The sequence below is a fragment of the Tachysurus fulvidraco genome, chromosome 12 (assembly GCF_022655615.1).
Source record: "Tachysurus fulvidraco isolate hzauxx_2018 chromosome 12, HZAU_PFXX_2.0, whole genome shotgun sequence".
Classification (NCBI taxonomy): domain Eukaryota; kingdom Metazoa; phylum Chordata; class Actinopteri; order Siluriformes; family Bagridae; genus Tachysurus; species Tachysurus fulvidraco.
This window is the reverse complement of record NC_062529.1, coordinates 7,272,535-7,299,983: the sequence shown is the minus strand read 5'-3', so window position 1 is coordinate 7,299,983 and position 27,449 is coordinate 7,272,535. Positions and strand designations below refer to the sequence as shown.

The 27,449-nt window shown below is 39.5% G+C and overlaps 1 protein-coding gene across 1 annotated transcript; it reads right to left on the bottom strand.

The window, feature by feature from the left end:
- Positions 1 to 14,947: 14,947 nt before the first annotated feature.
- Positions 14,948 to 25,610, bottom strand: LOC113659312 (sodium/bile acid cotransporter-like). The gene is made up of 6 exons (XM_027172008.2): positions 25,365 to 25,610; positions 20,508 to 20,916; positions 19,885 to 20,089; positions 18,430 to 18,608; positions 17,448 to 17,674; positions 14,948 to 15,970 (listed from the first exon to the last, which is right to left on the bottom strand). The coding sequence occupies exons 2-6, from the start codon at positions 20,912 to 20,914 to the stop codon at positions 15,888 to 15,890; spliced, it is 1,101 nt and encodes a 366-aa protein (XP_027027809.2). The 5' UTR covers positions 20,915 to 20,916; positions 25,365 to 25,610; the 3' UTR covers positions 14,948 to 15,887.
- Positions 25,611 to 27,449: the final 1,839 nt, after the last annotated feature.

Genomic DNA, 27,449 nt, shown 5'->3' with positions numbered 1-27,449 from the left:
AACAGAGAGGGGGGACGAATGGAAGACCGCCTTCTCCACACAGTCCGGCCATGAATATTTGGTCATGCCGTTCGGCCTAGCTAACTGTCCGTCCATGTTCCAGTCATTTATCAATAATGTGTTCTGAGACATGCTGGATCGATGGGTAATCGTGTACATTGACGACATGTTGATATATTCTGAAACCATGGAGGCTCATGTCCAGCACGTACGTGCAGTGCTGAAAAGACTGATTCAACACCAGCTCTATGCTAAAGACGAAAAATGTGAATTCCAAAGAACTTCTACGTCATTCCTGGGCTATGTCATTTCTGCCGGAGGGGTCTCCATGGACGAGTCCAAAGTAGAGGCACTGTTAAAGTGGCCCCGACCCCAGAAGAATTACAGCGCTTCCTCTGCTTTGCAAATTTCTATCGCCGCTTCATCCGTGGGTTTAGCACGGTTGTGGCGCCACTCAGTACAGGCATCGGAGCGATTCTGTCTAAACGACATGGTCCGGCTAACAAGTTATTTCCCTGTGCTTACTGCTGCTGAACGCTCAGCAGCCATTCACGGTTATCACAGACCATAGAAATCTCGAGTACCTACGCTCAGCCAAGCGGATGAATCCCCGTCAAGCACGATGGACCATGTTTTTCACATGATTTTGCTTCACAGTAACCTAAAGGCCCGGTTCAAAGAATATCAAAGCTGACGCACTGTCCCGCCTTAGCAATGAACCTGACCAGCCCTCTCAGACAGAGCCCTTCATTCCCGAGGCTCAAATTATCGCTCCCATCCAATGGGACATCATTACCCAGATTTCCCAGGCCAATGCGCTTTCTCCACCTCCGAACAACTGTCCTGCTACCAAGACCTAGGTGCCTGAGAACTTACGCTCTACTTTACTCCAACTATTGCACACTTCACCCAGCTCTCGTCATCCCGTCCACAATCCGCCTGCCGCAGAACACTGTCTGGTGGCCCTCTCTCTCCCAAGACACGCGAGAATTCATGAAGAGATGCATCATTTGCAACATGTCCAAGTCCTCACATCAGCTCCCGGCCGGCTTGCTACAACCACTACCTATCCCTCAGCGCCCCTGGACCCACATCGCCATCGACTTCATCACCGATCTACCCAAGTCCGATAACTTCACCGTCATCCTCACAGTCGTGGACCGGTTCTCCAAAGCGTGCCGCCTAATAGCTATCGGTGTAACCGAATGCCTAAACCAAGAACTCACTCATTTCCTCCGTTCCTACTGCCCAGAAAACCAGACTGACTGGAGCAAGTATCTTATGTGGGCAGAGTATGCACAGAAATCGCTCATCAAACCAGCCACCGGGCTCATGCTCTTTCAGTGTGTCCTCGGATACCAGCCACCCCTGTTCCCGTGGTCCGAAGACTGCTCTGTTCTTTGTCTGCCGCCTGCCCTGACCTTCTGCCTGTATTACCGTTTCTGATTATTGCCTCACCTTCATCATTGTGTTTGCTGATTCTGACCTAAGCCTGTTGTACCTCGAGCTTTCATTAAAAGCATGCAAATGGATCCTCCGTCTCACGAGCTGTCATTACACCAAGCCTGTGATCAGTGAAAGACTGCTTTCGTGACCAACACAGGATGCTATAGTTATCTGTTAATGCCGTATGGGATTATAAATGCTCTACCATTGTTTCTCCATTATGGAGGTATTGCATGGATTTATTGAATTTTCGTGTCAAAATGTACATTGATGTCATTCAGAATGCATCACTCATGTACATGCCATTCTGAACTGCCTCATTGAGCACAAAATATATGTCAAACTCAAAAAAATAACACTAGCTAGGTGCTTAGGTTATATTATAAATGATAAATGACGGATCAAAGCAAGGTGGAAGTGGTGATGTCCTGGCCTCAACCAAAGATGGTGAAAGAAATACAACATTCTCTCATTCTCTGGAATTTTTATTATTTATTATTAATTATTATTAATTATTGTGGTACCTCCACTCCTAAGCTGCTGAAATGGATGCCGGCATCTCTAGAAGCCTCTGATGACCTTAAAAGAAGATTTAAGACAACACCCATTCCAAATCATCTCAAACAAGACTTTGCTGTTCATTGGGAAGGTGGATGCATCTGAGAGTGTGATCAGAGCAATTCTCTTGTACAGACCTATATGCTTTCTTTTTTTTAGAAGCTCTCCTCCAGCAAAAAGAAGTTTTGATTTGGGAAACTAACCATGCAAGCAGCATCTGGGGGAATGGAGATGCTGGATGGAGAGACCCATAAACCCATTAGCATAGTAGAACCCATTAAAATTTGTGAATTCTGATGCCAACTGATTGCACCAGAACTAATTTAGGGGTTTCGCAATAAAGGAGGTGATAGTTATGCACATATTTATGGAAATTGTTTACTTTGATACACACTCACTTTAATATGATACACACTTTTGTGTTGCTTTATGATATGTAATCCTCTTGTTGCCAAGATATCATAAATCAGATATGAACAAAATAAATAAAAATATTAAAAAATAAATCTAAGAATATCAAAAGCTTTTCATTTGTATATTCAAAATCATCAGACACATGTTGGATGGGCGTCATGTTCTTTGTATCTACTAAAGGTGCAGGGTTTGGGTAGGCAGGTAAAAACCAAAGGTCAATATTACCAATGCCTACTGATAATAATCACTTACAGTATCAGAGACTGTTTCTGTTGCCTCTTTGTCATCAACGTGGTCTTTTAAACAATAAAATGTTTATTTTTGTTCATTTCAATGAGATATACTGTATGACAAACCTTAGAATGAAGCATTGTGGTTTTCTGTAACGTAAGAAACGAAGGTCTCTGACGAAGAGCACACTGAAATCAGCATGGCTATGTTATTTGTCCTTCCACTGAAATGCAAAGAAGGACAGAAAGCTGTGTTATATAATACATGCAATGTGACATGCTCATCTCAGCAGTCAGTGTTCCAGTCAGCTCTGTGGGAGAGAAGGCTCTTTCATTACACAATTACAATCTAAGCTGATCAGCTGATTCCATTCAGCTGACTGCAGAACCCCAACTCAGTACGGGTGATGCTTGAGGTCTCATTTTTGGCTTGTGTTGATGGAATTTTATATCAATATCGCTGTATATTGTAGAGCTGAATTCAGAGTGGCTCAATCATGCCTATCATGCTAAACTTTAGTCGCTGTTGTTTGGCTGGAGGGGCTTGAATCACTTCCACCGACACCGGATTAGCTTCTAGCTTCGTTGAGGCATGTAGTTTCTGGAGGTGCTTTGACAGATTGGAGTTGCTTTTTATCGCACTAGATAGGACCTTCGAACCAGAAAGACACAGCTTACATTTGGCTAAAAGGTTTTTGTCTTTATGCTCAACTAAAATGAAATAATGAGCATACTTCCACTTTGAGAAACTCGTCTTGATTTCGCCTTGACTCGCCATTACTGCCGCACATACTTGAATAAACGGAAACACACTAACAGTGCGGCGTCTTCTTCGTGTTTACAGGTTGGCATCCACCAATCCTACAATGCATTGCTGCTGTAAACAGGTAGGCTACACTTCAGCCAAAATGAACTAATTTAAAAAAGTAACGGACAAACGCACCATATAGTAACGGCAACGGAGTTCATTTATTTAAAAAGTAATGTGTTAGAGTATTAGTTTCTGTCAAAAGTAACTGCGTTACAGTAACACTTTACGAGTAAAGCGTTATTGCCCAACACTGGTGCCCTATAGTATTATTTGCAAAATTAATAAAGAGCAGTATCATTAATGTCTAAAAAAGCATCAATAAATGCAACTATTTATTTTTAAATCACTATACATTAAAGGTGTAAATGCCTGTATCTGTCTCTTTATCTGTTACTGTATGTGCTTCAAATAGTCATGTCTGCATTGATATGAATGTTATTACCACTAAGCAGCTTTACCGAAATATGGAAACAGAAGAGAGAGAAAAAGTAATAAATATATAAGAAGAAGAAGAAAAAAATAAGAAAAAATTAAAATAAACAAGTGAATATATACAATTAAAGTTTAAAATTCATTTATTAAAATTTATGATACTACTATACTTATTTATGATACTATTATATTTATCCCTATCTCTAACGAGCAAGAATGAGGCGATGGCAGCAGGGGAAAAAAATCCCTGAGAGGATATGAGGAAGAAACCTTGAGAGGAACCAGGCTGAGAAGGGAACATCCTCATTTGGGTGACACTCTACAGTAAATAGTGTAAATGTAAATAATGTCCTTTCTACAACAGTTTATAATAGTGCAACCGAGAGCTCCTGAGGAACTAATGGGGTCATCGTAAACTCCAAGTTCAGCACAGACCTGATTTCTGATAAAGACCAGACCGGTTTGTGAATTCTGCCTCTGACACTTTATCAAATGCAGCTACATTGCTGGAGTTAATAACTGATCTGTTAGGTGAACTATCGGTTGCCTTCCAGACCACCAGATGGGGGACTGCCAGGTCTCCTTGTGTTTCATGTCTTGCCACCTGTGTCTTGTTAATGTTTGATTAGATTTGTTATATATGTCTGTCAAGGTTTATGTTGGTCAAATGTATGCATGTTTACAATAACCAACTCCACCTGACTCGATGCAGATCTATGCAGTAACGCTTGTGGTGGTGGTATGTGTGTTTACATCAACACGGAATGGTGCAAGAACTGGTGCTTGTTTCTAGATACTGCTCATCATTAGTGGGGTTTGTGACTAGACGCAGGCCATTTTATTTACCATCGGAATTCACTATGGTTTTCATCATCAGAGCGTACATTCCTCCAGCGCTAATGCTAAAGATGCTCTATGTGAACTCTATGTTTACACAAACATTCCTGGCACGTATCGTGCGGAGCCCCGCCCTCAGCTACTCAGGCCACATCTATGTTATGCTAATTGTAGCATACAAACCACTCGTCAGAAGCTCTAAACCGGTTCTGAAGTAGGTAAAACCTGGCCAGCAGGAGCCACCTCTGCTCTTCGGGACTGCTTTAAGTGCACTGATTAGAACATCTTCAGGAAGGCCGCAACCAACGGCAACTCCGTCAACTTAGAGAAGTACACGGCATCAGTGACCAGCTACATTGGCAAGTGCAGTGATGACATGACCGTCTTCAAGACCATCACCACGCGCTTCAACCCAGAGCCATGGATGAGTGCTAAAGTGACAGGGCGGCCCTAAGAACAGCAAGGGGCAAACTTTCCCGAGCCATCAGAGATGTAAAGCGCGCACATACCCAGCCGCTTCCAGGACAGCGGAGACACCCGGTGCATGTGGCAGGGCATACAGGTGATCACAAACTACAAGACAGCTTCACCTGACTGTGATAGTGATGCCTCCCTCCCAGATGTGCTGAATGACTTTTACACTGATGCAGAACAGCATAGCGGCAAGGAAGACCATCCATCCCCCCAATGGTCAGTACTGTAAGAAATTACAGAAATTGCACCCAAATTCCACTCCAAGGTACACATCTAAAAAGAGCTCATTCCTAAGAAGTATCATAAGATAATACGTTTAGGACTCTAAACGTATAAATGTGATTCAATTATAAATATGGGGATGGCGGCAGGACATTAGGGATCACCACGAACAAAGGGTCTACGTGACCGCCATTTCCATTTGAAGTGGCCACTTGGTTGATAACAATACCAAGCCAAGGTCTACGTGGCCGCGATTACCATTTAAAGTGACCACTTGGGTGCTAGCAATTGTATTTAGCAATTGCGAAACTTCATTTAAATTACCAAAAGGGAAAACTGTATATAAGGCTTGAGCAGAATTTGCTCTGGGTTCTTACCGACTCCGACGAACTCAAAGTACGCCATGTATTTTGTCACTGTTATGCTGGAATAAACTTCTTGTTCTTTATTAAGATCTTCAACATCGTCTTATTTTTACACAACGCATTTTTTTTCTTGCAGTACTCTGTCTATCCACGGCCGATGTGAGGAGAACTCTATGCAGATTTAACCTAAAGAAGGCTGCTTGGCCAGACAACATTCCTGGCAGGGTGCTCAGGGAATGTGCAGAACAGCTAGCAGATGTCTTCAATGACATCTTCAACATTTCCCTGAGCAACGCTGTTGTTCCTTTGTGCCTCAGGACAATCACCATCGTCCACAGTGTCCTGCCTCAATGACTCATCCCGTCGCACTCACACTCATTGAAATTAAGTGCTTCAAGAAGCTCATCATAAGGCACATCAAGACCCAGTTACCACACTCACAGTTAGGACCCCCTACAGATCACATATCGTCCAAACCTCTCCACGGACGATGCACAGACGATGCTCTTCATTTAGTACTCCCCCACCTAGAAAATAAAGACACTTACATAAAAATGCTGTCCATAGACTTTAGTTCATCATTCAGCACAATCATCCCTCAGCACCTAATTGAGAAGCTGAGCATGCTGGGACTAAACACCTCCCTCTGCAACTGGATCCTGGTCTTCCTGACTGGGAGACTTCAGTCAGTCTGGATCAGGAACCACACTGTTCACTGGAGCCCCTTGGATAGTGAGGACAGCTGAGAAGATCATTGGGGTCTCTCTTCCCTCTATCATGGACATTTACATGGCACGCTGCATCCACAAAACCAACAGCATTGAGAATGACTCCACACACCCCTCACACATACTCTTCACGCTCCTGCCATCTGGAAAAAGGTACCGAAGCAATCGGGTCCTCACGACCAGACTGTCTAACAGTTTCTTTCCACAAGCCATCACACTCCTCAATAACTGAACAGAACAGTACTGAGCACACACACATTTACAGCATTTGGCAGACACCCTTATCCAGAGCGACGTACATAAGTGCTTAAATCTCTAGCATTGAATACATTAATACTGGCTCACTAGGTTACATACTTAAGATACCATGAGTTTAAAACATTTGTTCAAAGTTACAATGAAAAAGTGTCAAAGGTTTTTTTTTAATGCAAAAGATAGGGAAAGAAGTGTTAGTTGTGTTTTCTGAATAAGTAGGTCCTCAACCGCCGCTTGAAAATAGCCAGTGACTCAGCTGTCCGGACCTCTAGGGGAAGTTCATTCCACCACCTTGGTGCTAGAACAGAGAAGAGTCTTGTAGTATACTTGCCTCTTAACCTGAGAGATGGTGGAACCAGTCGAGCAGTGCTGGTAGATCAGAGGGTGTGGGGTGCAGTGCGTGGAGTGATGAGGGCTTTTAGGTAAGAGGGAGCTGGTCCATTTTTGGCTTTGTAGGCCAGCATCAGTGTTTTGAAACTGATGTGTGCAGCTACCGGAAGCCAGTGGAGGGATTGCAGCAAGAACTTTGGCAGGTTGAAAACAAGCCGGGCAGCTGCATTTTGGATCATTTGCAGAGGACGGATTGTGTTCATAGGTAGACCTGCCAGCAGTGCATTGCAGTAATCCAGTCTAGAAATGACAAGAGGCTGAACAAGTACCTGAGCAGCCTGTGTGGACAAAAATGGAAGAATTCTTCTAATGTTGTAGAGAAGAAACCGACGTGAGCGAGTCACATTAGCAACATGAGAGGAAAAGGACAGTTGATTGTCCATGGTTACCCCAAGGTTGCGAGCTGTGGCTGAAGGGGAGATCAGATTATTGTGCAAGGATATAGCAAGATCATAACCTGGGGATGAATCACCTGGGATGAACAGCAGTTCAGTTTTGCTAGGATTGAGCTTTAACTGATGAGCAGTCATCAATGATGAAATGTCTGCCAGACATGCTGAGATCCAGTCAGAAGCTGTGGCATCTGAGGGTGGGAAAGAGAAGATAAGTTGTGTATCATCAGCATAGCAGTGGTAAGAGAACCCATGTGATGAAATAACTTCACCAAGAGAGTGAGTACACAGGGAGAAAAGAAGAGGACCAAGTACTGAGCCCTGTGGGACGCCAGTGGAGAGTCTGCGTGGAGCAGATGTCACACCCCTCCATGTTACCTGATATGAGCATCCTTCCAGGTAGGAAGCAAACCATTCCCAAGGTGATCCGCAAATCCCAAGACTCTTGAGGGTGGATTAGAGAGTCTTGGTGGTTGACAGTATCAAACGCTGCTGAAAATTCAAGGAGAATAAGGATGGATGACAGTTTGGCTGATCTAGCAGTATGTAGCTTCTCAGAGACATCCAAAAGGGCTGTCTCTGTGGAATGAGCTGCTTTAAATCAGGAAGGGAAGAAAGAGTGCCAGAAGCTACAGATGAAGGGGAGACAGGAGGGCAGATACACATTTAGACATTAAAGTACGCTGCTACGATTTGTCACTTCAAAATACGCATTGTAAAAATTTGATGCCTTTGAGTTCAACTGTCTGTGCATTTGGGCACCAGGCAATGCGCCTATGGGTGTAACCGCATTGGGCAGCAACCTGGGAAAATAATAATTCGACCAATCATAGCGCCGTGAGCGGAGAGCCGTCAAAACAAATGTGGTTTTCATCTGTCTCTGTCCGTCTTCAATTCTTCTTACAATGACTGTTTTTTACAAGTTAGGACTTAACGTTTCAAAGGTAAATGGCCAGAATTGTGAATTTCATCCCTTTTAATAAGCCACAGGCATCGTTAGACTCCTTTACTGGGGCATGTGCCCAAGTGTCCGGTGTTGTGCCTCAAGTTTAAGTTTTACGCACAGACCAAGTTTTACTTTATTTGCCACTATTTATATAGGAAACGTAAGTCATGCCTGTAAACGCATTGCCGTCGTACTTTAACGGAAAAGACAAACTGGCGCGAGCACGCAGAAATCAATATCCGCGAGCGTCTGTGTATCCCTTTTATTGCATGAAGTCATGCTATAACATGACGAAACTAATGTAATTTTTTTAAATATCAATCGTATTCTGACTCGATTGTTACACGCTCCTGTAGATCACATCTGATGGACATCAGATTTTTTTGTGAAAAGCAGGGAAATAGAAGCAGAAAGTATAAATGATGAGGGAGGTATTATTATATGATCAGCCAGTCAAAACCATAGTGAAGTCTAGAGTCTTGCATTATTGCTGAGAAAATTAACACATGTAGGCCTATGTGTTGTCAGATATGAAGTTACTGGTTAGTTCATTAGATCAAATTTATGGCAATACATAAAGAGTTGTTAAAATAGTGTGCAGATATTACGCAAACGATCATGCACATAACGTTATACTCTTTATTTTAGTAGCAGCTAAATTATTTCAAGCATTGTTATTGTACATTTTGTACATCAGTACTGTAAAATGCAAATCTTCTTACATGCATTTGTGCCTAAAAACATATTAATAATGTACAAAGTGTTTTCACGCAAATGCGCGTGGAAACCTATTATGAAACACATGAGAATGATGATATGTGTGTTTTGTGTGTGCCTTGCAATTAGTAATACACATGATGTCAGATGAGGATACTGACAGAGAGGGAGAGGGAAGCAAATCTAAAAAGAAGCGAGTATATGCCCCTCAGAAGTTCTTGACCGGCGTTGTGCCTCAAGTTTAAGTTTTACGCACAGATCAAGTTTTACTTTATTTGCCAGTATTTATATAGGAACAATATAGTAAAAGTTGTGATGAGTGAGCTTGTGAACTTAATCAACACTGACCAGCAAATGTGCCTGACCTCACACCTCATCGCTGCAATAAGTTGCTACTAAAAATTTTTTTTCCAAGGTTGGCAGGTCTGCAAATGTGCCTGACCTTGCGTCGGGTCTTTGCAGTAAGTTGCTACTAAAAAATTTTTGCCAAGGTTGGCAGGTCTGCAAATGTGCCTGACCTCGCGCCGCGTCGCTGCAGTAAGTTGCTACTCAAAAACTTTTTCCAAGGTTGGCAGGTCTGATACATAGATGTATGTCACGTCACGTCTTGTGTGTTTCAGTGTGCAGTCCTCCATTTGTACCAAAGAACGGGGGTTACACCTGCCATCCAGCATCATGTCATCGTCTCACTGATGGCACAGTGGTGGAGTATTTCTGCGACGAAGGCTACACGCTGAAGGGAGATTATAAATATGTTACCTGCCAGAACGGAGAATGGAACAGTCCCATGCAGATCAGCTGTGTGTTCAGTCAAGGTGAATTCTCACTCCAAACATCTGACAAACCACATGTCCATTGCTCCTTCCTCTACTTCTATTTTCTGAGCTATTTGTAGGCTCGTCTGTAATTAGTTCTAAAAATGATTTGGCCTGAGCAAAGGAAACCGCTTTCACAAAACCAGACGCAGTAAAGAAGATAGAAAGGGTAAACGTTGTGTATCTTTTTAAAACGTCTGATCCATACAGAAAAGCATGCAGCTCCTGCGCTGGGAATGAACACATTGTGGCCACCACAGCCAGCTCTGTAGCACTTGTCCTTCTCCTGATGGTGGTGTTTGTTTTACTGCAACCCAAACTGAAGGCATTTCATCATGAGCTCACTTCTACTTCATAATCTTATATAATACAGCGTAAGAGCAGTTTGGTTTTGGATATATTCTTAGCTTTTTAATTTAGGTTTCACTAACTTTTTTTTTTGTACATTATTTCTTGATCAGCTATTTTAGGACAGTTACCTCAGTGAACCATCTTCTCTATTCTGTCACTGAAGTCTGTCAATGAATTAGTCAATGAATCGTTCTTCACATGACTTCATATGTTTAGTAGACCTTTTGTGGCTTGTTCTTTTCTTCATCTTTTCTCATCAGATCAAACCGGTCAGTTCTGTTAAAGTAGGATTTGGTAACCTTACAGTCCATATCACATCACGCAAATAAATAAATGTCCACCAGGTGGAGCTATTTGTCCACATAATGTGGTGTGATCGAGTATAAAACTTTTTAAACTCGTTTTAAACGAGTATAAAACTTACTGGCCCAGTCACAGATCAGCTTATTAACCTTAATACAATATTTGATTCTGTGCACAATAAAGGCCACACAAGAACATCACTATATTTATTATTCAAATTAAACACATTGTAATGGTATAACTGGTCAAACGTGACAACGATTAAACCGGCTGTTAATGGATGAAAGTATGATTGAAAATGGGCAACCTATTGTTTATGTAGCGAGTACTGCATTTTATTATACTATTATACTTTAACATATCGGACTAGATAGTCGAAGGCCTTTAATTCTGTGCTGCTTAGAGAAATTTGCCTTTCTTTTGTCATTATGATGTTTCCTCATAAACTCTAGCTTGCTGTTGAAGCTTTTTTTGTGTGATCAACTAATTACCGACAAACGATCTGCAATGTTATTCATCGTATTCTCTCTTCTGTGATTACTGTTGATTACACTTACTGATTACTGTTATTACACTTTATAAATACTATGTCGCTATGTACTGTGTATTTATTCATAAACACTTTATACAGATACACTTTTTTTTTAAAGAAAGTCAGTTAATTAAAGGTTAGCAAACAGGCTTATATTTAACAGTACAGACACAGTTTAAAGAATTTCCACAGTAATGAACACTGGAACAACAAATGCTTATAAAGTGTAAGATTTAATATTTAAGACGGAATAATTATTAACGTTAACTTGTGAAAACCTTCGTTTCTTTGCGCTCTCCCCTGTCGTAGGCGTGATCAGGGAGACTCCGGGCAGACGGTCACCATCATGGTGGAGGGTGTGCAGGTTACCTTCCATCCTACGAGGAGGCTGTGTCTGGAGCCGGAGGTGCAGTTTTGCCTCGGCTGCTACCACAAACACAGCTAGAATCTATGGAGCATGCGCTAACCCAGACCTCAACAACAAATGCTCAGCACACAGAGGTCTCAGTGATACATCAACCATCTTCTTTATCTTCCTTTTCCTCCTCCTGGAGCTTGGACGGTGCCCAGGGAGCGACAGCAGCGTCCTCAGCCTTTCAGTGCCAGAATCCAGACGCGAGTCAGCAAAACAGTTTACCTAACAGTCTCTAAACGGCTCAGAGCAGAACCTCGCTGACGGTACGAACTCGTTACGCTCCTTATTGATCATGTCTTTTAAGCTTAACAGTCTTTCCAGTCAGGTTAACACTACACATCTTTCTTTCTTCACCTACCTCTTTCTCAGCAGTACTATAATCTGTTTTAAAAATCCAATGCTTTTCTCTAATCTAATTGATCAGAAGTTGTTTATTGATGTTCTATAACATCACAACTAGGACGGCAGTTTCGGCTGCACAACAAGCCACAGGTTTATGTTCATTCCCATTCTCATAGTATAGTAGCCGTAAATTCACTTTGTATGGTGGATATGCTTCACGTAAGTCTAATAATAAATGGAGTAAAAGAAAATGTTGCTATTTAACAAGCAGAAATGTATAATAATACAGTATGTGTATAATCACCCAGTGAGGTTTGCTACAAGAAGGCATTCATACAATCACATCCTCAGAAGCATTTTGGAGTGTCAGCGCTTTAGAAAATTTAGTCTCCCACTCCCATCCCATAGGAGAGTTTGAAGACTTTAAACTTTCACTTTCTAAGTAACTAAGTGGGAAGAACACTGGTGAAATCTAAACCAGCAGATGTTATCCAGAGAGGATTACGGTCAGAGCAAGGTCAGATGTCTGACATTTCTATTCTTCAATCCTTTGCTTCCTGATTTAAAGTGTACTTAAATCCCGCAAATTAGTAACAAGAGAGACAAGAGTGGCTGGTCGAGTTCTAGTCGTTCTGTGAAGAGATTTTTAAAAAAACAGCTTGTGAGGGAACAACTGTTTAATGCAAGCAGTACCTTTCATTCCACGTTAATTATAACTCTAAAACAGGGGTGTCAAACTCAAATTCACGGTGGGCCAAAATATAAAACTGAGGTAAAGTCACGGGCCAAAATGTGCCTGACCTCGCGCCGTGTCGCTGCAGTAAGTTGCTACTAAAAAATTTTTTCCAAGGTTGGCAGGTCTGTGAATATTTATTGAAAAATTAACTGCAACTGATATGTAAAGTTCAACCTTTTTCATATGGAAACTAACTTAAGCTTTGCTTAAATACAGGATTTGGAACAACCAGAGCTTAATATTACAAACACATAAAAAATTAAATTTGAAATAAAAGACACATCAGTGGTGTTTATTTTGTAAACTTTGACCATACACTTTTTGACAAACTCTCCCTCATTAAAGGGCCGTGCAGATTTTGCCGTCTCTGCTGCCACAATAAAGCTTTACAGCCTTTACAGCAGCTTCACTTTTTGATTTTGCTTTCATGAACATAGTCTGCCAGGAAACCAGATTTTTTTCATCTCCTCCGCCTTCTGGAGCTTCTGCTTTACGTCCAGGTCCTTATACTTCTCATAATGTGTTGTTTTATAGTGTCTTATGTCATATTCTTTCCTCCATTAGCACACAAGACAAACAGGTCTGTCCACATTTGGCCCGCGGGCCAGAGTTTGACACCCCTGCTTTAAAACGTTAACTATTCTGATGTAAACTCAAAACATGCGGTATAAAGGGAATACAACACTCCAAGCAAAATGATCCTGGAAAATAAGGACTATATTGCAACAGCACACCACTACAGTTGTTGATTTTGATTACACACGCTCACAATCACACCCACACCGTAGCGTTAAAAAAGAAAAAAAAAGAAAATATCGTGTACACCCCGCTACACCATAACAAGGGCTATTTCTACCCTTATTGTGAGCTGGATTTATCCTCTGGTTCTTTGTCACTGCCAAACATTTTTAAAAAGCTCTTATCTGATTAGCATGCATTATTTAAAACAAAGACTTAGAATATTAAGTAATAAGGCATGTGACTTGGTGTTTTAAGAAGTTTTAGATTAGGACCGAGGTGGTTGGAGACATGTGGAATTTTACAAAGCATGGATTTGCTCTGAAGAATACAAACACATTGTTGAGCCTTCAGTAGCACACGGATTCATCTATAAGTTAGCTCTAATGCTGTCAGGCTCCATTTCTGTAGGGATCACCTGAATGTTGCATTTTCTCATTTTCAGCATCTTAAAGCTCGAGCAAATGTACTTGCTTTGACTGTATCACAAGCTTTTTCACATGTTGTGTTTCTATTTTATAACGTGCATTGATTTGCATTAGTAAATTTGTTTTTAAATGACTTTGAACATGACGTGCTATTGAGTAGCATTGTAAAATCGTTTGAATTATATGATCCTAACTCTCCTTGCTTTAATTAATATAATCTTGATATCAATGCAGGAGCAAACTTTGGATAGTTTAATGTAAATTGATTTATTTAATACCAAACAAGTGAAGTCCTGTACTGTATGACATCTGTTTTTCATTTTTGGAACAGATTTAAGTTCCTTGCCAGGCATAGGATTTAAAAATAAATAAATAAATAAATAAAAAGTAATTTAATTTATCTCTGTATTGTAAATAATTGTTTCTGATTAAATATTGTTTCACCTAGAATGTGTTCTGTTTATTTTTTTTTCTTACAGATTTGCAACATTGTGCTGTTAAAACGGCGTTATATAATCAGCCAATCATGTAGCAGCAGCACGATGTATAACAATCACGCAGGTCGATGTCAAGAGCTCGAGTTCACATAAAACAATAGGGAGTTAGTGTTTCTGTAACCGTGGCATTTTTGTTGAAACTAATGATCTCCTGGAAATTTCACCAATAATGGTCTTGTACATTTACGCCATTTAGCAGACGCCCTTATCCAGAGTGACTCATTTTATACAACTGAGTAATTAAGGCTTAGGGGCTTTGAACAGGATGAACAGGAAAGCATCTCGGCATGCTCAAAACATTAAACTCGATGCGGATGAGCTTCAACAGCAGAAAACACATCAGATCCCACTCCTGTCAGCCATGAATAAGACACTAAGGTAATTATAGGCACAGATTCACCCAAACTACACAGATGAATATTAGCACATTTTGGGAAAATCTTGTGTTTTTGGTGCTTTTCTGCTCACCATAGTTGTAATGTGTGCCTATCCGAATGTTTTTGAAAAACCCGTATGGCAAAAACAACAGAGAAGCCAGCGAGTGTATATAAATGAATTTCTACAGAGACGTAATTTTCAAAAATTTGATTTGTATTTCTATAAATTTCTCCATTTGAAATAAAGCAATCAATATGTGGTTGAAGTGTAGTGTAGCCTTTCAGCTTTAATTCAAAGGGTCACCAAACATTTCACTCGAAATGTTTAGGCATTACAGCCATTTTTTTTTTTTTTTTTTACATAGTTCCTCTATTTTCACAGTCTCAAATGTAAATGGACAAACTAACTTGGCTAATACTTGTATGCAAATCCTCTGTAGTCATGGATTGTCCGAAGTCAGGGAACCCATCAACGTCACTAAATGCTGAGTTTTCTCCTGTTGCTGTACCTTTAATGCAGCTGTCTTCAGTTGCTGCTTGTTTGTGAGTCCTCGAGCCTGTGGTTTAGTCTTCTGTTAGTTATCAGCATGCTCAGGTCAGGTGACGTTTCAGGTCTGAAGTCCATTTATTTGCTTTAAGAAGCTATTGGATTACTTTTGTGGTATGTTTTGGGTTCTTATCCATCTGTACTGTGAAGTGCTGTAAGATTGTTTTGTTTTGCAGCGTTTGACTGAATCTGAGCAGAAGGTATAACAGCTCTATACACTTCACACATATCAGCAGTCACATCATCAATAAAACACCAGTGAGCCAATCCTACTGGCAGCTAAATATCCCCATAGCACTGCATCCACCATGTTTGGCAGATACTGTGGTATGCTTTGGATCATGAGCCCTTCCTTTCCTTCACCATACTATTCTCTTCCTATCATTCAGCTCACACATTAATCTTGATTTAATCTGTCTAAAGAATCTTGTTCCAGAACTGGGCAGTTGTTATTATTATTAATTTTTTTAATTATAAAAACTTTTCATACCAATATCTAATCAGGTCATTCTGCTCTTGAAGGTAACCAGTGGTTCACACATTTGCCCATCATCCTGTCGATCATCTTGTTGCTTGATTTTTGTCCAGTTCATTTGTTCATTCCAGATGAAGAAACTTTCACCACCTCCACTGTGTTGTCCACTGTCATATATTCAGCTATCTTTTTTGGATCTGCCACAAAAAAAAAACACCACAATATGAATTTAACATGGATGAAAGATACATTAAGTCAAGTCAAGTCAAGAAGCTTTTATTGTCATTTCAACTATAAATGAAACAACGTTTCTCCGAGACCGTGGTGCTACATAAAACAACACAGAGTTAAGGACTTAAAGTAAGTTGTCCTAGCCACATAAAATGCAATGCATCTGTGCAACTTCATTCATTCATTTTCTACCGCTTATCCGAACTTTTCGGGTCACGGGGAGCCTGTGCCTATCTCAGGCGACATTGGGCATCAAGGCAGGATACACCCTGGACGGAGTGCCAACCCATTGCAGTGCACACACACTCTCATTCACTCACACACTACGGACAATTCTAGAGATGCCAATCAACCTACCATGCATGTCTTTGGACCGTGGGAGGAAACCGGAGTACTCGGAGGAAACACCCAAGGCACGGGGAGAACATGCAAACTCCACACACACAAGGCGGAGGCGGGAATCGAACCCCCAACCCTGGAGGTGTGAGGCAAACGTGCTAACCACTACGACACCATGCCCCCGTTTTGTGCAAACAGACAAGACAAAATACTACAGGACAAATCCACAAAATAGAAAAATAGCACTGACCAGTGTGCATGTTGCATATAATATAGCACATTGTGCAAAAAATATAGGATGCTAACAAAGAGGTAAAACAAAACATAAACATATCTACACTTATGCAATTGCAGCAGTTTGATGAGGTATTGTAATGTGGTGTGTTTACAGTACCTGAAGCGTCACGCTTTTTTTTTTACGTTTACCAGTTCACTGGCATTCCAGTTTAACGCATCGATCCGTTTCCTTATAAAGAGTTCCTATAGAAGTGTGTCAGTGCTTAATGTAAACCAATAATAGTTTTGTTTTTGAATTACCATTTCATCCAGTAGATCATGTTTGTAGTCTTGCTAAATACCTGCTAATTACTGGATTTTAATACTGTAACATTAAGCATCTCACCGAAAATAAGAACAATATAGTTTACTCACTTTTTACCAGTAAATTGGTGTTCCATGCTGCTGGCGGAATGGAAACTGACTTATGGGACATTTTCAATTAGTGAACAAATTAATTACTTTATCGCCACAGTTCTTTTATAAAATGAGTCAGGACTCAGTGTGAGAACTCTGTTTGGATAACCTTATACAAACTTTCTGTGGCTGATTATAACGCTATCAAAATTTTAAACACCAACATGAAGCGTGACATGACAAAGAAATTCAATGCTGAATATGGACTCACAAAACCGGCGCAAATCCATTTTTTGGAGAAAAAAAAGTCAATCTAAGCCATATATGTACTTATATTCAAAAAGCTGGATTATGTTGATGAAATAAATGAAGTTTATTAAGAGTCAGTGGAAATTTTGAGAACTCGATGTCAAGACTTACTACAAACAATTTCAGTTCAGCAGCAATATTTGTGACCTCTGTTTGATTTACCTTTAACCGACTGGCCAGATGTCTCGCTTTCAGATGAGGGGTTAAACCTATGGTACATTCTGTAGAGCAAGATGAGGAATAGAGCTTCAGCTCCCTGAAATACGATGTAAATCAGTGGGAAGAGAAACAGGGGTCCAATGACATCTGGAGGGAAAGCCACTTTTAAAATCGTTGCGCACAGCTGGATGTTTTGACAGCCGGTCTCCATAGCGATCGTCCTCCTGCACCTGAAAAGACAGTGGAAAAATGGAATTGAACTGTGGGTGTTTTTTATAGTCAACCAAACTTAGCAAGACCGAGGACATTAAGGTTATTTTAGATGTACTTCATTCTTTATGTGTAAACTCCATAGAGATATTCAAATCCATAATATCACTTTACATCACTTAATATTTGCAAAGATGTTGTGATTGTGCTGTCTGTAGTTCCACAGAAAACTGTATATATGGTGGTGATAGCCTACTATTGAAACACTCCAACAAAGTGCATGTGCTACTGTATGCTAGAACCAGACTCTAATTAGAACTCATCCTCATCTGGATGAAAACTCTGATGTTGTAATTACAGCTGGATCATCGTCAACACTCTCCACCCCCATGTTTCAATCACAAGGGGAGAACACGCCGGGACATGACAGCGATTATTATTGTACAACAACAGGTCTTTATACTTAGATTTCATTTAAGGCGTCATTTTTTGGACAGAAGACGAAGATGGGATAAAGTGTGGGTAAAATTTGGTGTTTGTTGTTTCAGTGCTGTAACCTCAGGTTCCTGCATGACAGACATAAAACCCGATGTGGTCTACTTGCCTAATGAGTGGTTAATTTAGTTGCTTTTGTTTTTCCTGTTCTGTTGTTTTTAGGTTTACATTTTAACACATCAGTCTGTTTCCTTATAATGAGTTCCTATCGAAATGTGTCAATGTGTGAAATTCACACAAAAATCATTAAGCATCTGAGAGAAAAATAACAATAACTCACGGGCCATTCTGCTTGAAGATGATGGACATGGTGTAGCCTAACAGGTAGCCTATAAAAGGCATGAGAAAAGCCACAGCCAGTAATTGAGCAGAGAGCACAATCCACACTGTTGCTCCTAAGGTGATGCTGCACAGCACACCAATCACCACAGTGGCTATTAGCAAGATGCTAAGACCAGTCTGTTGAAACGATGAGTGTCGGAATTATGATGCAGTCGTAGTGAATTAAATGCAGTGTTGTGATTAGTAGAAGAAGCATCTCTCAGTATTATAATAACAGATGCAGGCAACATTGAATACAAAGCCACTTCCAGGATGGTCATTAATACTAGCAGCAGCTTTTGAATGATCTTTCACTGATGCTGCGTTTAGTTTTGAATCCTTGATTTTATAGACAATATACTCCCAGATTTGTTATTATTTCATTGTAGGGCAATTACAAGGGTAATAGGGTAGGTTAATTGTCTTTGAAAATTACACCAAAGGTCGAATATACAGTCGTATGCAAAAGTTTAGGAACCCCTGACAATTTCCATGATTTTCATTTATAAATATTTGGGTGTTTGGATCAGCAATTTCATTTTGATATTGGATTAACAGAAAATAAGAAAATGTGCAATATGCATCAAAATGAAATTAGACAGGTGCATAAATTTGGGCACCCTTGCCATTAAGTTGATTTGAATACCTGGATGAGACAACGACCCAAAACACTGCTCAAAATCTTCTCTGGCATTTATGCAGAGGAACAAGTACAATGTTCTGGAATGGCCATCCCAGTCCCGAGACCTGAATATCACTGAACTGTTGGGTGATTTGAAGCAGGCTGTTTGTGCTTGGCAACCATCAAACCTAACTGAACTGGGGATGTTTTCTAAGGAGAAATGCTCCAAAATACATTCATTCAGAATCCAAACATTCATTACAGGCTATAGGAAGCATCGTTTTGATGCATATTGCACAGTTTCTGTTAATTTAATAAATCTCATTTCACTACTGAAATATTACTGTCCTTCAGTTATTTGATAGATCAAAATGAAATTGCTGATCCAAACACCCAAATATTTCTAAATGAAAATCATGGAAATTGTCAGGGGTTCCTAAAATTTTGCATACGACTATACAATAAAATGCAAAAGATTGCAAACATAAAGGACTATAATTTACAGTAAAAGGAAATGTAGAGGTTGTTTCCTGGTTAAATTAAGACTCTCTGGTGGATATATTTACAAACTGGTAAGTGCTTAACATGGAAAGGAAAATGTATAATAGTAAGGCAAATTTAAAAATCTCAAACACATTAACCAAAGTAATCAAGTAATGGAAAAGATTAGGAGCAGGTCAGACTGTAGCTGTATAAGATTGTATAGATAAAATTTTTTTAGAGCTACATGTACCTTCCCCCCATTCAAAAACCCAGAGGGTTACAAAAATTTGCCCCTGAGTTGCAGTATACCTTAATTACGATTTGAGAGTATCGTGGTACCCAGTGGTTGATGGCGATTCCTACAGCGCAGGGCACTAGGGTCATAAGGAGCGCAATGATTATCCCAGTGAAGGGAACTGCCTTCTCCAGACCAGAGAAGCCCTGGCTGTACAGGTACAGGAGAAGGGGCATTGCACCCAGTGCCAAAACTGTAGAGCATGTGGTCATCACAATACTAGAAGAGAGTTTCTGTGTCACTTTTCACACTATTCAAAAAAATTAATTAGTGATTTGCATAACATTACATAAAAAATGTTATAATAAATGTAAATAAATAAATGTATAAATGTTCAAATTTGAATAACATTACACAAAAAATTTTATAATAAATGTTAATAAATAAATGTATAAATGTTCAGAATTGCATAACATTACACAAAATTAAATTTTTTATTTTTTAAAAATAAGTGAACTGAATTTCTTATTATGTCATGGAAATGTCAAAGATTACTAATAACATCAAAAACCAAATGACACCAAAATCATGGAATCAGCCATTTGTTACTATTTAAATCTCAATAAATGCCGTTCTGTGTGCAAAGAACATCTGATGATCACCACTGAAACCCCAAATGTAGACCAGAGTAAATTACCTTAAGTTCATGTCGCCTCGGAGTGCTAAGGCAAAAATGTTAGAGAGATTTCCTCCAGGACAACATCCACAGATGAGTACGGTGATGACCTCAATGGGCCCCAGCTGGAAGAGTTTTGCCAGACAGAAGGCTGTGAGAGGCATTATTCCAAACTGAGCCAACACAGCAATGCCCACTCCACTCGGCCTGACAATGTGCTGCTTGATCTTATTTATTTCCATGGTGCAGCCCAAAGAAATCATAGTGATAAAGAGGATGAATATGGTGATTCCATTCATGGCTTTGTCCATGACTGGAGAGAAGTGAGGCTGGAAACTTCGAACAGTGCCATTTCCTGATGTGACATTGTCATGGCTGTAGTTAAAGCTGTAGATGGCATATCTTTGGTATTCTTCCGTCGTGTTCATCACTGCATTAGAATATTCCCAGAAGTGTAAAAATATTGCTTTAATTTTACTTCCAATAGTTTTTGAATTGGTAAAAAATCTATTCAGTTATAATAGACAAATATATTTTTAAAAAAAGAAAAAAAAAATTCATCAGTCATGGAAATAGCTGTAGCTACATTATAATCCAAAGATAACGAAAGCATGGAAAAGGTTAAGAAAGGGAAAAAAATGTTGGACTAAAGTGATTTAAATGTTAAAGGATTCTCTTAGATTTTGATGGGAAGACACTTTGTACATGATGTAGATGCCAGTTTGTATAGTAAACATTTATCTGAACATTTTTTGGTTTGTTTGTTTTTTTTGATAACATGAGAATTGATAGTTCAATTTAATGTTAATTACTGTTAATTACTCTAGATATCTCTCACTCACTCATTTTCTACCACTTATCCGAACTACCTCGTGTCACAGGGAGCCTGTGCCTATCTCAGGCATCATCGGGCATCAAAGGCATGATACACCCTGGATGGACTGCCAACCCGTCACAGGGCACACACACTCTCATTCACTAACGCAATCACACACTACGGACAATTTTCCAGAGAGGCCAATCAACCTACCATGCATGTCTTTGGACCGGGGGAGGAAAGCGAAGTACCCGGAGGAAAACCTCGAGGCACGGGGAGAACATGCAAACTCCGCACACGCAAGGGCACACACAAGGGCACACACAAGGCAGAGGCGGGAATCGAACCCCGACCCTGGAGGTGTGAGGCAAACGTGCTAACCACTCTAGATATATTGATATTAATCTAGACATATATATATAAAATATTGTTGGCTGTAATAGTTCTGATTCTGATTTGCATTTATATACCGATGGCCCTGTTACCTTATACTCTGCCTGATCTCTAGCAGAGACAGATCTTGTCAGATCTTAGAATAGGAAATGCAACCATACAGCACAATCTAAAATATAGATTAAATAAATGAAATAAACTTTCTAAAATAAATAAATTAATTAATTAATACATTTGACCTCAATCTCTCAAATATACACAGGTTACAGTGCAGACCAGAAGAATTAATGCCATTGTTTAAATAAATTTTGCATTGTATAGGGATTACTAGGTAAAATTCAGTTGTTTCATCCATTGATCTGTTTTCTGTACTTGCAGTACTACTTGCAGTATTCAAGAGTCGGTCCTAGGGGACTCAGGGGACAAGGAAGGGGACACAGTAGATGTGATGCAATCCATCACACAAGACACACACACACACACACACACAGAACAGTTTAGAAATGCCAGTCAGCGCAACACGTTTTTGGAGTAGGGAGGAAAATTTAATTAATTTGAGTTCACAGAAAAAACTCCCAAAGCACTTAGAAAACATGCAAACTCCAAACACAGGTATAGCAGGAATTATATATCCCCATACAAAGGTGCCTGATTGCCCTGAGTGCCAAGAAATGGAATAGTGGACTATGTTTGTACAGAATTTAATCATTTACAGCATTTGACTGACACTGTTATTTAGAGCAACTTGCATTTAATCTCATTTTATACAACTGAGCAGTAAGGGCTTTGCTCAGGGGGACAACAGTGGACCCAGGATTTGAACTCGCAAGCTTCTACTCAGTAGTCCAACACCTTAACCACTAAGCTACCACATCCACCAATTCACCCAGCCCCAATTCACAAAGCATGAACTGAAATTTACATTCTTATCCTCACAATTACTGCGCTCTCAAGTATAACGCATTGAGAGTGACAGTCACTCATTTGGGTCTTTTGTCACGCTCTCCCGCCACACATTGTATTTCTCACGCAGAAAAACTTTTTAACTATTTATCATATATTTAATATGCCGCAGCGCCCAAAATGTATTTGTCCGCACCGGAATCAAGCACGTCTCCCCTGGAGCTCTTAGTCGAGCCTGACACTTAGCAACCAATCAGAAAATAGCACTATTGTATCTGGATAAGATTTAATGCAACAACCAATGGAAAAAGCTTACTCTGGAATTGTTCAGCATCATTCTCGTTCAGCCACAGACAAAACCACTGGAGCTGCGAGCATTACTTTGAGCACAGAGTAAGTCATGATCTCCTGTTTTAATGTTACAACAAATTCACAACTTGTTTGACAAACAATGACATTTTGACTGCTGTTAGAGACATTTCCCAGATAATCAGCATCAGATTTTCATGAGTGTCTGTAACTTAACAAACAGTTAACAGCCTGTTTACTGACAACTCCTGAACAAGTGGTCTAGGCCAGTGGTTCTCAAACTGTGGGCCCTGAGATGGTGCCAGGGACCCCGGTTCACTGACAACACTTGTTCAGAACAAGCAGCCTTGGATTTAGTGCTTCCACAGTCTAATGCTCAACACAAAACAGCTTGTCTCTGGATGGGACATTGTCCTCAATCATGACCCAAAAAATCACACACACACACACAAATCAATAAATGGAAATTGAATAAATACTTTGTATTTCGTTAAATTCTGTTCAGAGATCATTATCATTATTCATGACGGACTACTGTAATGCATTACTAAGTGGTTGTCCTGCCTCTTTAATAAATAGGCTACAGCTATTCATAATGCAGCTGCTAGAGTTCTCACTAGGACAAGAAAGTATGAACATATAACCCCAATTTTATCATCTCTACATTGGCTACCTGTTAAGTTTAGAATTGATTACAAACTGCTGCTACTTACGTACAATGCTCTTAATGGTTTGGCTCCCATGTATCTAACTAGTCTTCTAACACGTTACAGACCTTCACGCTCTCTGAGATCATAAAACTCAGGACTTCTGGTAGTGTTCGGGGCTCAGACGCACTTTCCCAGTTTAAATGTAGATTAAAAACTCATCTCTTTAGTCAGGCATATACACAATACATCCCATAATACTGTGCATTATGATATCAGAATTGCAAATTTTATGAACAGCAGATATGTTAATTCCTCCCCACTGCTTCTCTCTTCTACCCATCCCGAGGCATCCAGAAATTATACCAGCCCTGATCGTCTTCCATGCGATGAAGATTTTGGACCACTGAGATGAGGCCGACCCAGCGAACCCTGAGGCATCCAGAGATCTACCAGCTACACTTTCATAGTTTCTGCTATACTAAAAAGATGTGATGAACTCCATGTGATCTTTAGCCTCTATACAACATTTGTTAGACTGTATATTTATAATCACACCCTCCAGTGTCACCCGTATGAGGATGGGTTCCCCTTTGAGTCTGGTTCCTCTCAAGGTTTCTTCCTTACCATATAAGGGAGTTTTTCCTTGCCACTGCTGCCTGGGTCACCTCAGCCTTGCTCATTGGGGATATATACATACACATTGTGAACTAAATCTATCTAATATTAATCTGGAATTTTGTATTCTATTAATCTTTATATTATTCTTATAATAACCCTTTGAGTAATAACAGCTTTGAGCCAATGTCAATTGTAAAAAGCACTATACAAATAAACTTGAACTGAATTGAATTGATCCTTACCAAACACAACAACACCAACATTGTTGTGGGTTTTTTTGTTGTTGTTGTTGTTTTTTTGGGGTGGTGGTGGAGATGTCACTGCAATTATTCAGCACTTCCTTCCATGATATCTCACATTCACATTTACAGCATTTGGCCCTTATCTAGTTTGACTTACAGAAGTCTTAAGTATCCCTGACTACAGCGATACTGGTTCACTAAATCACAGACTGAAAATACCAGAATGTCAGTCTAAAACTCTGTTAGGAGGAAATATAGCAAGAAAAGAACACAGACACATTTTTTTGAGTGCTAGTTTAAGTATTTCAGGAGAAAATAGACCCTGGGCCTCATTTAAAGGAATATAATTATTTACTTGTTTGTGGGCACTTTATTCTTTATGGTTTTGTTACACAGCTGAAGGCTCACTGGCCGAGCGTTTCTGAGGAAACAGTGCAAAGAAACTAAAAATGAGGTTAAAGCACTCTCTAGTAGCCAAGCTGACAGGAATCTAAGCCAAAACACAATCATGCCACTGTTAAGGAGAGATAACAACATCCGTTTCAAACATTACCACAAACATACGACTACTGCACATTTTGCAGGTTATTTTTAGTTTCACTTCAAAAATGTTATTGAAGCAGTAAAGATTTCGGGGCTAAAGAGTGCAATCTGGATCCCTCTGTGTGAAACTGCACAGCCTCGGTATAAAAAAAATAAATAAATAAAAGAAAACAAATAAATAAAGAAATATTCTGGAGTAAACAAGTTAAAGTGTTAAAAGTTGATAAAAAAAATCAAATCAGGATAGAAAGGATTCATGAGAGTGAAAGATCAGTAGTCATATCAATTTAGATAATATTAGATATATAATTTTTATACATATATGTATCTATATAAAATGAGTAAAGTATATTAAAAAAGCAACAATCATCCACTTTACAAATACAACAAATGGATTTCTTACCTGTGCTATTCTGTGTAAAGCTATTTTACACATGTGAAAAAATCATGTGTAAATCACCTCAAAAATCTCTCCCTCTCTCTCTCTCTCTCTCTCTCTCTCTCTCTCTCTCTCTCTCTCTCTCTCTCTCTCTCCCCCTCTTTCTATCGCTCTAACTAACTCACTCTTACTCTTCTCTAACACATTCTCTACTCCCCCTTTTTTCTTCTTTCAATGCTGTTGCTGTGAAATCTGCAATCACATGATGCATACAGTCACTATGCCGTCCCCTCAGAGTAATCCTGCTGGATCTTCAACACTCAGCTAAATCAAAACTCCTGTGCGTCGTTTTTTTTTTTATTTCTTCATGTTCAACTTTTTTTTTAATCTTTTATGTAACTATAGAGTTTATTGAATATTGTGAATATTGTCTTCTGAATAGTTGAAATGGACAATAAATCTGTTAATAATAAAGTATCCATTGCTATGTTTCAGACAGCACCTAAAACCTAAATTAACTTGGCTGATTAAAATTTATAAAGTCATTTAAATGTTATATTTAATCACTTATTTACGGTGGCCAAGAAGTGCAAAACACATTAACAATGTTTAAAATGAACAAACACATTAACTATTAAGAAATGATGAAATGACACTAAATCCACAAATCATACATCAGTTTATTGTTTCATAGTTAAACACTGAAATATCGACATCTGTGCTCTAAAAAATGCCTGATGTTTCCAGCCAGTAATGTGATAAAGTCATGAGAACTCTCCTAATATCGGTCACTATGAGTTTATTTGTATTCATGCTCCCTATGATGCACAAATCATCTGGGCAAAGAGCCAAGACTCTCTCCATGCCAAGCCTCCCTGGCCTTCTCTAAGAAGTCATTATTACAATTAGTATTCTCTTGCAGAATGCTTACAAAAAAGGCAAAAAGAAAGTCAGTTATGCAGCACTAAATGAATCATAACAAATCACAGAATTAAAGTGTGTGCTCCTCATTTGGGTTTTGACTGAGCGGTGGTTTCTCCATGCCGTCCTTTAAAATTTAACTCAATTTTAATTCGGTTCAATTTATTTGTATATAGCTTTTAACACTTCACACTGCACCAAAGAAGCTTTACTTAAGGATAAAAGTAGAATACAAATTTTAATTTAAGTTACTATATATCTCTAATTTTCCCTAATGAGGAAGCCGAAGGCAACGGTGGCAAGGAAAAGCTCCTTGAGATGATATGAGGAAGAAACCTCAAGAGGAACCAGACTTTCCTATATGATGGTTTGTAAAAATAGAGAAACAAGAAATATAAGAAGCTAGAAAACCTAAATAAGATGAAGTGTGATCTCTGTGATTTTCTGATTTGTGTGTTTCATAAACCGCTGATCTCATATACAACAGTCTCGACCTAACATCTGGTGTTCCCAAGACTGGCATTGGCTCTGGATCCACAGCACCTCTGACCAAAATTGAGCAGTTTTAGCAGATGAATGAATGTGTTGTCTGTCTGTTGTCTGCAGTTATTGTGATCATTGACTTTGAATTCTCAGTCATTGTGCTACACATCCTTCATCTGACGTGTCGCACTGTGATTCTGGAGGAACCGTATTTCCTTCTAATAATAACATTAAGGGGTATTTGCCTTGACTCCAGAGGTTTGCAGGAAGAAAGTTTGTTCAAGGTTAAAACTGATATCTGGTCAGTATCAGATATCAGGTATCAGGTATTGATTGTCATTCAGCATTCTGATCAGTATCATTTGATCAACAGTACCAATCATGATTGATACAGTATTGATTGATTAGATGATCATTCTTGAGATTTAAATCTTTATCAAGATAAATTTATCACGATACGCTACAACAAAAAGACTTACATGTAATGCATCATTTTTAGTGTTATTTACATTTCTGGCATTTAGTAAACACCTTTATCCAGAGTGACATACATTTATTTCAATTTACACAACTGAGCCATTGAGGGTTGAGGGTTTTGCTCAGGCGCTCAGCAGTGGTTTCAAACTCATGAACTTGTGATCAGTAGTGTAACACCTTAACAACTGAGCTACCTGATCCCTTATTGTTATTGTTTTTATGTGTTTG